General features: G+C 36.4%; 1 protein-coding gene across 9 annotated transcripts in view; it reads right to left on the bottom strand.

The window, feature by feature from the left end:
- Positions 1–14,281, bottom strand: part of PCLO (piccolo presynaptic cytomatrix protein) — a 402,967-nt gene that overhangs the window by 192,433 nt on the left and 196,253 nt on the right. For all 9 annotated transcript variants that reach the window (XR_004371190.2, XM_032761204.2, XM_032761205.2 and 6 more), the window contains exon 5: positions 88–5,173. Coding sequence is in view for 8 of the 9 variants with exons in the window: in XM_032761204.2 (XP_032617095.1) it covers positions 88–5,173 (5,086 nt within the window). In the remaining variant the exon portion in view is untranslated. The remainder of the gene's footprint in view (positions 1–87; positions 5,174–14,281) is intronic.

Genomic DNA, 14,281 nt, shown 5'->3' with positions numbered 1-14,281 from the left:
AAAAGAAGCCACATTTTCATCCTGAAATGAGATGAGGAACACCATAATGATATTTCAAGGAAAGGTCTGCTGCCACATCATACTGACCTGTAGTAACTCTCCCTGAAGTCAGATCTACTGCTGTGTCAGTTCCTTCAGAATAATCAAAAGCATTCTTACTTTTATAGAAAAAATGTCCAGCTTCTGCTAAATTTGTGTCAGACATGGAAGGCTTCATTCCCCCAATCCCTCTATAACCATATGGCCCTGATCGATCATACTGATAGTGGTCATCCCTATAACCAAAACGATCCTCAGGAAGAGTAGTTGCAGGCTGCTGTGCTGTGCAGCTCCTTCCAAATGGTAATTTATAAACCATGTCACAGCACACAGCTCTTCTCCCTGCGGTTAAATCAACGGGTTTTTCATCATCTTCTATTATTTTGGTCATCACACTTGAAGTAGACTCATCCATTGTTACGACTGTTCTGTGAGACTTGGTTGTACTGAGATCCACTACTTCCCCATCAGTGATCCCCTGGGATATGGTGCTATCAGTCCATCCATTTGTGACACCAACAGGAGGCACAGTGACAGGTTTTGTAATAGCCAATGTCATTGCATGTGCTGGAGTACCTAGAGATAAGTTTATTGGTGCTTCTTCCCTAGCTATAGGAAAGACCTGGTCACTTGGTATCCTGTATGGGGGCTCAGCATGCTTTGATGTTGTAAGTTGGAGTGGTGTTGTCATTGCATGTTGTACACCCACTAGGCTTTCTGTGCCTGTAGTGTAACTTGCATTAGCTGTGCATGTGACAAAGGTCACTGTCTCAGTGGCCAGAGATATAGGAGTCACTATTGATGATGTCACACTAAGATTTATAATAGAGGGTTGGACAGCACTAATTTGTTTCCCATAAACTTCATTTGTTGTGATCTGCCTTTTCACATCCATTGTAGAAGCAGAAAGATCAATACATTTATCAGTTGTTTTAACTTCTACCTTTGGTACTGTACGCAAATCAATTACATCACCAACAAGTTGCAATTTTCCGTCTTCTTTATACTGAGGCTTCTCTAAATGTATGTTATCTAGAGCAAGAGGCTCTGGAGGAATTGTTATGGAAATGCTGCTGAGACCAACACTAGGAGCTGTACTTCTGGTTGCTGAAACCTCAGTCTTGGAAACTTCAGTAGTGAGAAACTGTGTAACTGACGTGGGAGCTGCTTGAAATGAAGAGGGTGCTGTGACAGGGGTAGCAGAAAATGTCTGTAAAGCTCCAGAGATGTAGAAGGTCTGTTCTGAAGAAATTGGAATTTCTACAGCTGTCACAGGAGGAACTACAGAAAACACAGGTTCAACAGAAACCAGATCTTTGGAGGGTGATCCCAAGGGCCAACTGGTAATTGCTTGACAAGCAGAAGAATCTGTTGGAGTCCCAGGTTCAGATGGCAATGTAATAACTACATAAGTTTCTGTGAGGGATTTGGAAAATCTTGGTGAGGACTTGTTGGAGTGTGGGGAAAGTGGGGAGGTAGGGGAAGGCAATTTATAATCTGCTGAAGTCACTAAATTTAAGGTCATACTTGAAGTTAAAGATAGGCCTGTTGGTTTGGGGTGTATATCTGTTGGTTTTTGTGTAGTTGTTGGAAGCTGAGGAATCACTGGTTTGGGGGCGATTGGAGGTTTGCTTGGCTCAGGCCTGTGGGTAAATACAAGTCCAGATGGAATTGAAGATGGCTTAGGAGGAACAGGAGGAGGTGCAGTGGTACATATTCTTGTAACAGGTAATCCATTACTTCTCAGAACAGCTGTGGTCTCTACAGTAGTAACAGCATCAAACAGAGGTGTAGCTGTAGTCACTGGAGCTGCAACTGTTAACTTTTTTTTAGGAAGAATAGTTGGTTTAGGTGAAGTTGGTGGAGGAAGTGGTGGGGGAGGAGGGGGTGGTGGTGGAGGAGGAGGAGGAGGAGGGGGAGGGGGAGGAGGGGGAGGAGGTTGAGCTGAAATGTCCAAAGAAGAACTTCTGAAGAATGGGCGAGGTTTAGCTGGAAGAGAGGAAACAGAAGGACTGCCAGATGGTAACGGAGATGCAGGTTTTTCCTGACCAAAGGTCTCTCCAGATGTAAAGTACGTAGTTGAAAGCTGCTCTTTCATTGGAAGGGCTATTACAGAAGAAGGTGGGTGATCAAACACGGTTTCGGATAAGCTGCTTTTTGTTAGTTCAGCCTCCAACTCCTTTTTGTCTCTGTAAGCTTCCAAAACTTCTAGAATGATTCCATTCCCAGTTTCCTTCTTGGCTTTCTTCACTAGGTCCTTTTCAGATATAGATAAGTCAGTAGAAACAGTGTCAGCAACTGGCCCTTCAGGTTTAGGTACTACAGATTCTATCATAGAAGATGCCACATCAGATAAGGAAATAACAATATGATCAGCACTAGCTCTACCATCTGGTGTGGAAGTCCGATCTAAAGATACACTTATTTCTTCTGGATAGTCTATAATGCTGCCTGGAAAGTAAGTTGATGAAGAAATTTCCTCAGAATCTTCAAATTTAGTTATCATGTCCACTGGCTCTGTATAAACTGTGGTTATGCTATCCAGGGTAGTAATGGGTGAGGAGCTATCTGTGGTAGAGACTGAAGAAACAGATGATGTGAGAGAAGGTGTGTCAGAGGGTGGGACAGATGTAGCACTTTCTGAAGGCTCCGAGTAGGTCAAAATCAGCGATTCATGGGCAATTATCTCTTGAATTTCTCTCGTATAATCGGTTACATATTCATCCTCAATTTCTTCTGTTGAAAAATGCTGGGTTATTTTAACATCTGGGATAGAGAGTGTTGCACTGCTGGTTGAATCTGTAAGAGACGCTCCTGAGAGAACACTTGATGACAAAGATGCATCAGGCATTCTGTCAAAGTCCATGGTGGACTCTGTCATATCCTCACCAATGGGGGCCTGGGTTGGGCTAGATCCAGGTGTTAACTGCATCTGTTGCCTCTTCATAAGTTCTTCATAGGCAGTATCAGCATCTAGTAGTTTCTTTTCTTCTCCTGTAGATGTTACCATAGTACCCAGGTCCACTATCTCATGGCTTTCTGGGATGATAAAAGAGCTTGAAACAATATCTTCCTGAGGCAGAACAGAATGTAAGCTTTCTAACTCATAAAACTCTTTCTGGAGGTCTGTAATTGTTTGCATGGGATCTTCATAAATCTGTTCTGAAAGTCTTATCTTTTGCTCTCTTCCTTTCTGTTGCATAAATCCATTTTCTTCTTCTTGCCTTGTTAGCAGACTGCCATCTACTGATCCATTGTACGTATCTTCTACTAAAGATTCATAAATATAATCCTCTATTAGCATCCCACCATATAACGGCTCTTTTTCAAACACTTCATCTCGTTCAGCTGCAGCTGGAAAAGCTTTGTATTTGTGTGTTTTATGCATCATTTCTTCATACATCTCCTCAGCACTTTTTAACGCCTTTTGGCTACCTTCTTTCTGCATAATAGATTGCTCATCTGTTGGTGAGTATAATGACACAGCTGTGGGCAATTTATAAACTTTTTGTACTTCTATTATTTTTTCCGGGCTTATTTCAAAACCTTCTGGGTCTGATTCTATGCTAGGTGAATATTCAGAACAAGAAGATCTATGGAGCTCCTCCATTTCTGCAGCCTGACGTAACTCTTCCGTCGGAGATGCATCTTCAATGGGAGAGAGATTACTAGGTGGTGTCTTTGGCCTTTCCCTTCTTCTCTGAGCTCGAAGTTCATCTTTGTCTTTCTTTGATTTTTTACTAGAACTCTTTCTTTGTTGCTGTTCTATTTCCCTCTGCTTTTCTTGCTCCTTTAATAATTCTTCTTCCTCTCTCAATTCTTCTTCCTCTGAAGAATCTTCAATAGTAGGCAAAAGAGGGCCATGTGATCTGTGCCGAGCTTTACGTTGCTGTTTGCTCTCTCCTTTTTTGTGACTCGGGCTACTGTCACTGTCCTCATCAAGTGATGATACTGATGTAGGGGATGTACCAGGAGTGAAGCTGGAAGCATGCAGACTCGAAGATCCCTCTCCCCTTGACCTATCTTCAGGTGAGTCTGTCAGGCTTTCCATTTCTAATTCTGGCTCTTCATCAAAATACAAACTTGTTTTTTTCTGTGATGACTCTGCAGAATATTTATCTGCTATTGTACTGTTGAGCTCAATTGTTTTAAATCGGCGTAGCCCTCCTCCTCCAGCAACTACAAGTTCTTCACTTTCCTGACTTTTAGTTTCTCTGTATTTAAGTTCAGGACTTTCATCAAATGCTTCATCGTCTTCATCATGCCATGAGTGACGTCTTCCTGCATCATCATCAATGCTTGTGCTACTTTTTCGCGTCAGTCTTCTGTGTTTCCCTGCTGTTATTTTGCCTTTTCCCTTTGTTTCGTCCTTCTTCTGGCTCTCAGTACTACTACTAATCTCTTTGAGCTGGTTTCTGATGAACTCATCATCTTCAGAACCTGAAGCATCTTCATCAGCACTCATTTCTATGATTTGTTTTCGAATGAAGTCCTCCTCTTCCCCTGATCCTTGGCTGTCTTCCTGTTTATACTCATCACTGCTTGATGAGCCAACACTAGTTCTTCGTTTTCTTTGTGGAACAGGTGAGTTTTCACTTTCACTACTCTCTTCAACTGAATCATAAGGCTCTCTTCTAGTAGTTATGTCATCAACAAACTCAGACTTCTCTTTATGGTCCTTGCTGGAAGGAATATCTTGTTGGCTATCTTTTTTAAAAGTGTCTTTTCTTTCTTCTTGACTCTCTTTGATTTCCTCTTCTGAAATAGTAATTTCCAAGGTTTCAGATAAACTCTGAGTTTTCTCTTGGTCTTTAGGCTGTTCAGGAGAAACTTCATGGGGTTGTGTTTTCTTTTCTGACTTTTCATCAACAAGTGTACTTGCTTGAGCTTCCAAAATAGATAGGACTGTACTTTCTAACTTAGCCAAATCTGAGGGGCTGGAAGGGCTGCTTTCTTGTGAAAAAGAGTCCTTTTTGAGTCCCTTGAGAATATCCTTTTCATCAGTTGGAATAAGACTTGGAATTTCACCAAGCGAGCTTGATATTCCATCGGAAGAATATCCCGTGTCGCTCAGACCTTGGGGGCTTTTAGGCTGCTGAGAACTTGAGGTGTCTGATTTGTCATCTTCCTTTTCCTAAGCAGGGAGATAAAGATACAGGAAAACTTAACATGGTTAAACTAAAAACATGGCCTCTCTGTTACTACCAAATAACTATTAGGAACTGAAAAATAATTTTGGAAAATTTTTTCAACTATATGTCAGTATTTTTTAAAAGTTTGAGAAAAATATTGTTGATATGCGTTCATAAGGTTAGTTTCCATTTAAACTAAATTTCATTAAATGTCAATTCTCAATGACATTTGATCTTCTTTCACAAATACTCTACCTTTTCACATTTCAATGTCATTTTCCTTCAAAAATACGATTATTTTTCTCAATAAATCTGCTTTAGAATAAAGTTTATAAATTGTGATGAAGATGTTTAAAGATAAATTTTCTATTAACATAATTTATATTTTTGGATTATGAGGTCAGGTAAAGTTCAAGAAAGTATCAGACAATGGGCTTTGTGCCTGGCTGTAAGTTGTAAGGGATGTTGGAGAATTTACTAAACAAAAAAAAGCAAGTAACATGCCATAATAACATATATGCCATGTACCACAAATAATCTTTTATCATTCTTGTCAAATGATTCAAACAAGGCACTGCTTTAAAAAGACATTTTGAAAGTTATGAAACACTATATATACTTGGTATTATTGTTAATATCATTACTCTATATCACTTGGAATGAATGTTTAGAAATTATGTACTTTGAAAAAGTTATGCAATAATTGGTCTGACTCATCAGTTCAGTTAAAGAGAAATATCCAGCTGTTATTTTTGTAGAGTTGTTAATCACATTTATCTTCAGCATTTCATCTCAAAGGTGTTTCACTAATGTCACTTACAAATACCTTCTGATTTTGAAATCTTGTTTTATCTTGAAAAGCAGCTTCCTTAAACAATAAATAAGCTTTTGTGAGCGGGAGCATGGGCTTTCCAGAGATCTGGGACCCTTAGCGACACACCACAACCTTGAACTTGTTGCCTTTCTTGGGCTATGACGATGCCATGACAATAATTTAGGTTCAAGAATCAGAGAGGCCTTAAATAAAAATTAAATATAGAGACTTGTTGCATAAAGACTTTTTTGCTAATTAAAAATATACATGAGCAAAATAAAACTGATTCAGTTAGTTGTCCTGTTTAAAGGAGAGTGTCACAATAGTCTCACAGCCTACAGAAAGGAGGGGTTAGGGGAACAGCTGCCTAAGAGCATGCTGCAGCTTATTCTAGCCTGTGAGGCCACCTTAATTCCACTAAGTCTGTATCTTGTACTGTCTCAATATTTTCAGTGTGTGTTGGCATGAGCAGAATCTTCTGATCTAACTATGGCACAAGTAAACAGACGTAAGTTTGCACAACAAACATACTCCTTCCTTCCTTCCTTCTTCCTTCATCCTTCCTTCCTCCATCCTTCCTTCATCCTTTCTTCCTTCGAGTTTCCTTCCTTCCTTCTTCCTTCCTTTGTCCTTCCTTCCTTCGTTCCTTCCTTCCTTCCTTCCTTCCCTCCCTCCCTCTCCCCATCCTTCCCTCCCTCCTTCTTTTCTTCTCCTTTTTCTAGTTAGAGTTATCAAATATAAATATTGTTGGCTTGATGCTCATTTTACATTCATTTTCATCTAAATATATACCTTTATTATGCATGGTCAATGATCTATCCTGAGCATATTATAGGGTAAAATGATTTTGCTGAATTTACAATGTTACTCAATTAAAAAAGACAGTGTGATATATTCTTAACAACTTTAGTGCAAAAACTAATGCCTACTCTTCAGTGTGCACCTAGAATTAACTATACTGTACCAATTTGCATGTCTTTCCAGTAAAGAATTTCTTATCTGCAGTTGTGAGACTATAGTAGGAGGGTTGATGAGCACTTAACTCATTTCAGTTCCTTTCTCATAATGAAGTGGCAAGCAATGGTGAAGCTGCCTTCTAATAAATGCTTTCTGGATGGTAACAGTGGAGAGACATTTCCATTTCATTACATCCCAGAAAATGCCAGAGCACATTTTTTGGAATTCAATATGATTTCTGTCCTTCCTTGTTTGTCTTTTTTTTTAACCCTAGCCCTATCCTCCCTTTACTGAATTACAGTAAACACCATCATGATGGGGGTGGGATACTTAAGCTCCTTGTGAATAAAAGGTCAAGAAAATAATCTTTCACAGTCAAACTTTGATAATGTCATGTGTATTCTTATTTTTCTTCTTATTTTTTTTTTGAGACGGAGTCACGCTTTGTCACCCAGGCTGGAGTGCAGCGGCTCGATCTTGGCTCACTGCCACCTCCGCCTCCTGGGTTCAAGCCATTCTCCTGCCTCAGCTTCCTGAGTAGCTGAGATTACAGGTGTGCGCCACCACGCCTGGCTAATTTTTGTATTTTTAGTAGAGACGGGTTTCACCATGTTGGTTAGGCTGATCTTGAACTCCTGACCTCCTGATCCGCCCACCTCAGCCTCCCAAAATCCTGGGATTACAGGCGTGAGCCACCTTGCCTGGCCATGTGTATTCTTTATTTTATGTCTACGTATATTAAAATATGTAACAATGTCATAAAACTAAGCATATATGAAAGAAATGTGACCATGGTTATATGTAACAATTCAGAGGACCATTTAAAAAGTTACAGTTTCATATAATGGATTCTGAAGGTTCTACTGATATTATACAAAACAGATTAGGACCAGACTTATATAATGTAACAAGAGAAATTAAGTGACATTAGACAGAAGATTAATACACATAAATATCAAAATACCAGCCCTACAATCTCCCTTATGTGCCTTTTCCTTGTGTTCATGCTTTTCTTCTTCACTCAGCACCATGTCCTACCCAGTTATTCCTCCTCCCACTCACTGCCTGGTCTCCTCCCTCCACACTCCTCATAGGATTTCATCATTGTTTACCTATGGTGGTGATGCTGCAATGATTTTCTTCCCCTAAATACTTTTGCATATTATAAGGTGGCAAGTTGGCAAAGTGTTTACTCTCCAGGCTTTTTTTCCTTTCCCTTCCAATAACCCCCTGCCATTTATTGAGCTGCAGACTGGTCAGTGAGAGGCAGTGACGAACGGAGCCCCATTTGGATCTCTTCCCATGGTGGTGTATCTTGAGGCCTTCACTAGTAGTGGAGAATGTGCCAAGACATACCTGCACTGCCAAATTTGGTTTTGCTCTTTTCACAAAAGCCTTCCATATTGAAGGCAAACAGAATTTTTTTTGAATATTATTAAAGAACTGAATTCTAGATGACATATAAAACTGTGCAAAGAAAGGATGCAGTGTGTGAAGTTTTTGTTTAATTTTCCATTTATTTTGACGGGCTAAAATTAAACAATGAATGCAAATCTTCAATAATTTACATAAAGTTTACATTAATGCAGATTACTGATTTGAGTGTTTGTAACACTCCAAACAAAATTAAGCCTATAAAATTCACTGGACCTGGAGTGAAAGATCGGATGCTCTCATCTAAGCACTATAATATGGGAGTCCTTCTCACTACAGAAAACATTATTATTTTTCATCCTTTCTGATTAGGCAGCCACTTATTGGCTATATGTAACTTTAATACTAACCCTGAGATCATTTTAACAAGAAATAAAAGTACCTGCTAAAGAATGTTCCAAGTTTGGTTTCTATGAGGAGAGTATTTTAGTGTATTATATCAAATAAAGATTTAAACAGTATTCTGTTTGTGTATATAAGTAAAAAGTAAAATTCTATAGCAATATGACTTTTAAAATATTAAACTAGAAATTTAAAAATGTGTATGTAGTTTTCAAATTGTTATACTTCAGGATTAATTTTAATGCTATTCAACAAACATTTTGAAAGATAGGAATGAATGAAGTGATAAAATGATGTGGCAACAAAGAAATTTAAACAATGTACTATAATAATATGAATGACACAAATGACAGCTAGATTAATGATTAAATAATACACATATATAAATAGAGTAAAATATTATACCAAGTGTTTGGTGTAGCAGTGAGGGTTGCTAAGAGAGATGGATAATTATAATAATGAAAAGCCAGTATTCTAAAAGTGTCATAGGAAAAAACATCTTGTGCAGTGGGTGAGGGCACAGTCTTTGTAATCAGAGCTGGACTATAATTCTAGCACTTCTGCCTTCCAGCTATGTGATCTTGGGCATGGAAATTCAGTTTCCCCATCTTTACTAAAGCTATCATAATATTAACCTTATCAATAATTGTATAAGGAAGTACTTAACACAGCAGCCAGAATAGTAAGAGGTAAATTAAGAGTATTGTTTTGACTGTAAATAAAAACTAATTAAGAAATTAATCATTGCAGAAAATTCTGCATCAGGAAAACTGACTATTTTTCTAATATTTTCTGACGCAGAAAAAACTGCATCAGGGAATAGAAGGGCAGACTCATGGAAGTCATGCTAGCAAAGTGGTCTGGAGGTTCAGGTGGGATTTTTTCTGACACAGTTGATGTGAAGGTGCAGCATCAGTACACACAGAAAAACTGAGAACAGGTTCAGAAAGGAGAAAGCACAGGCTATGTTCAGGAATCACACAAAGGCGTATTTGGCTGTTTTTCTTTAATTTCTCCCCATGGGGAATGTTAGTGGTTGCTTGAAAGTTGTGCTGGAGCCAGATTCCAGAAGGCTGAGAAAGTCAACTAAGCCATTTAGACAGGAGTCTCCGCTGTGGGGTGCACATACCCTGGTAGCTATGCAAAGTGCTTCAGTGGAATACAATGAGAAGACAATAGGATTTTAGTTGCATTTTTAAATCCAAAAGAGAGGATAAATTAAACTGCATTAATATTTAATCAATAGATGGACAATACTATTATCTCACTTGTCATGTCAGTTGGTCACATGGTCTGTGAGGAATCCTGGGAGAAGGCTGAAGTTATAATGAGGCAACCAACTATAAAGAGAAGTTACAGTGAGGCAACCACTTCACTTGCTCACCTTTACGTTGAAGTTTATCATTCAGTTATGCAGATTTATGGTTTGTAGTTATAAAAGATCACCTAGTTTTAACTAAACTAGCTTTCCTCTAATAGCTGAGTAGTAGAAGAAATTTCTGCAAAAAAAATCATTTGTTAAAGATCAAACTAGTAATGTAAGAAATACACACATGCACTCACAAGAAAGCTGATACTTTTCATATTGTTACAAGCTTTTTATCAGTTTTCATAACAAGGTGAGAACAGTGATCATCAAATTAAATCAGATCTGACTTGAAGTTAGTAAAAAATGCTTGACATTATCAGGAAAGCTATTTGAAATCTGTTTCTGCATCTATTATTGCTAATAACAAACCTTACCCTAAATATAGAACGTGCTTTGAATCAAAGCCAGTGGTATTATGACACTATCACAAACCTCTGTAATTTTCAGCAAATAAGTTTTCTAGTACTTTATAAGTTTTCACTAATTTCAATAATAACCATTTGGAATCTTCTTTTGAATTTTCTTTCTCAGTAAGAAAAATCACGTAACAGATGGGGAAATGTTTTTTGTTTTTGGCCATGAAAAAATGACTAAAGTGATATGTGGAATCAATATAGTGACAAGTCAAACTACATTCCTTTGTCAGCAAATGTTGGAAGAAACAAAGAAATAATTGTGGAAGATTTGGGAAAAAATTATGAGAACAAATTAAGTAGCAAAAGATCTAATAATAATATAACCCAACTATGGAGATTTCTTTACATACTCAGTTCATAATATTCCCTGTTTCTCTTGAATTAATAATAAAATATTTTAAGGATTACTATTGTGAACCCTCAAGGAAAAATGTACCAATGAAGACATAGCCTCAATGTGGAGTGATTTGTTTAATTCAAAAAATGTATATTTTTTAAATAAAAAATATTAAAAATTGAGAAGTAATTTCTCTGATTGGAATTATAATTTTAAAGAATACGGTTAGGGAGATGGCAGTACATGTGAAAAACATTTATTCATTACAAGTAAGCCAGAATTAGACAGACTGCCTCAAGATATTACTGATGTAGTACACTGTATACTAATAAGATCTTTATATTTTGAAGAACATTTATTTTGTACTGAGACAGAGATTATGACATTATTTTTGACCATGACACAGATATTTACCGTTTACCTCATGAAAAATTAGTTAAAAAGCTGCAGAATGTGAAGATTTGATTGTTTCTTAAAAATAGAGGATTGTAAGTGCTTTTTAGTAATACAATACTTATTAGATAGCAAGAAAATAAATACTAGTTGTCAGCAATATGCTGGGTATTATATAGTTAAAGTAAAATAAACAATACCTGTTTCTCTGAGAAAATTATAATGTGGAAATAGCTCTTTGAAGATAAATATTTGGAAATTATCATATGATTACGCTATACAAAATAACATATGTCACTTTTAAAAGTTATTGTATCTGCTTATTTAACAAACTTTAAAACAGAATATTTTAATCTGTTTAAAAACCTTCTAGACAAAGAAATGCAATCGGGTTTAAAATCATTTGTGGAAAAAGTATTTTAAAATCCCCACATTTTCTGATAGTTAACAAACACAAATGATTGGTATTAAGGAAGGTTGACACTTATTTGTGCAATTGCCAATTCTTTTTTTCATAATTGGTTTCCAATCCACACTTCAAAAAAAGGTAACAATATATAGTGAGAACAAACTGTGAGCTACTTCTTTCATTTCTAGCATATCCTTTTTAATTATCTTTTTTTTTCTGCTCTGAATAGCCATTAAAACTGAACATCAAAGTATCAAAATAAGCTTAACTTTGAAGCTGGATTTCAAATAACTATATCATAAAATTTTACACCAAGATCTTAAAAAATATTAAAACATAATCAGTGCTCTCTCTAAAATATCATTATTAAACACCTTTTAAGGTGATCAAATGTATCTGTATATATTATCTGCATTTAAATAAATATAATAACAACGGTAATTTCAGTTTATTTCACCGAATTATTCTCTATTCTTTGTGAATGTTTTATAAGGTAAATATTAGTAAAATAGTACATACATAAAATTTATAAATACATATACACATATTGAGGTTGTATAACGAAAGAAAAAGTAATAATAAAAAGAAAGTGATAAAGTTATAAAGTAGAAGAAAAAAGTACTGCATTCAGGAAAATATTTGAAAACTTCTTGTTTGGAATATATTTAAAACACAATAGGGAATCAGTAGGAACATCTGAGTGGTGGAGTTAAATTATCTGAACCCTAGAAAACATTTACCTGACAGCTACAGACTGGAGAAGGGAGAAAAGGAAGGCATCCTAACCAGTAATTAGATTGCTCAAATAATTGGCAAAAGGTCACGAAAGCAGTAAGTAAGGTAGTGCCTTGAGGAACAGGAGTTAATAGACAGAAGTGTGATACCTTCATTGTGGAGAACAAAGGACAGGTAAGAAGAGACCTGAAATCACTCAGAAGATTAGTAACTGGGAGACAGGAGACAGGTGCTTGATGGTGAAATAGAAAGTTACCACCAGAAACTGTTTCTATAGAGAAGTGGAAGAGTCAGACATATTGAGTTTGCATTTACAGAGAAGCTTTGAAGTAGAACTACTGACTAGGTACTTGAAAATGCAGGTCTGACACTCAAGAGAGGGACAAGAGGTACATAAGTGGATTCAAAAATTGTTCATGTAGCTCCCATAGGAGGAACAAAGACAGAACTCAAAACGAAACAAGGAAAATCATCTGGACTTTGCAAAGATAAATCATAGAGATAGTCAAAGCAGATTTCATAAAGTATGATCAGAAAGACAAAAAGAGAAGGAAAGTAGAGGGCCATGAAAGCCACAGAAAGTTTCACAAAGAGACAAACAGTACCAAGCACCAAGCTCTGTAAAGGTTAGCTGGGAACATCACACTCCGGGGACTGTTGTGGGGTGGGGGGAGGGGGGAGGGATAGCATTAGGAGATATACCTAATGCTAAATGACGAGTTAATGGGTGCAGCACACCAACATGGCACATGGATACATATGTAACAAACCTGCACATTGTGCACATGTACCCTAAAACTTAAAGTACAATAATAATAATAATAAAAGGTTAGCTGGAAGAAGCAATTGGTGGTGGTGGTGGTGGCTAGACTCAGTCATTAGAATGGAGACTATAGGCATCTTTTTGACTCTGCTCAAACTCATTTAATGAAAGGAGACCAGGATTTACTTAGATAATGTGTGATGCATCAGATAGCAGAGATGGGTTGGTAAGCATGTGTTAAAACTGTAAAGAAAACACAATTGAATCACAGTGAAACAAAGTACAGTTTCTAGTTGGAATTTTAATACTATTAAATTATTTAATTTCCTGGTAAGTCATTGCTGTCCTCTGTGAATTAAATGTATTCAATTAAGTATAATGTAAGGTCTCTTATAGCTCCAAAAAATATCAGAGTTCCTCTGAAAAGGATGTAACTGCTTGTGAAAATATTGGTTAAAATGGGTTAAATGAAAATTTTCAATTAAAGAAAAAGAAAAGAATATTTTTCCAAATTATGCTGATGACAAATAACCTTTCAATATTAAACACATTGAATAAAACTGCTAACAGAATACATTATATTAAAAATCATACTAAATATTAAACTGCGTTGTGAAATTTTAGAATGACTTTTGCTTTGGATTTTAGTTACGTCATTTTTTTTCCTTCTTTTATTCTTTTTGCAATTACTTTACGGCTGACCACACATTAAATAAAACCTGGTTTACATAAGAGTCAACAAATGGTTGACTTATGTTATGTCATAACCATTTGTTATGTAAACAAATTGTTAAGTAAACTGAAACTTACATAAAGACACATTATTTTATGTTAAAGGGGGATATTGATTTTTACGTCCATAGTAGAGAAAAAAATAAAACTGGATAACTTCTTTATCACTCCATATGATTTTGATAGATTATTTGATAGGCATAGGAAACAGGGAAATAAATGTTGTATTTATGCTTTATGTAAACTTCATAAAGCTGTGAAAAGACCAAAGCTCTTCATTATAGTCAAACAATTGTTATACTTCTTTAAGAATGTCATTCATTGTTTGAGGAACTTCACTTATATAATTACCATTGCACAACTTGTATACTTAGGTTAAAAATTAGTAATTTCATACATGAGAGTGTGA

This window comes from Hylobates moloch, unplaced genomic scaffold, assembly GCF_009828535.3.
Source record: "Hylobates moloch isolate HMO894 unplaced genomic scaffold, HMol_V3 SCAFFOLD_1, whole genome shotgun sequence".
Taxonomy (NCBI): domain Eukaryota; kingdom Metazoa; phylum Chordata; class Mammalia; order Primates; family Hylobatidae; genus Hylobates; species Hylobates moloch.
This window is presented reverse-complemented; position numbering and strand designations above follow the sequence as displayed.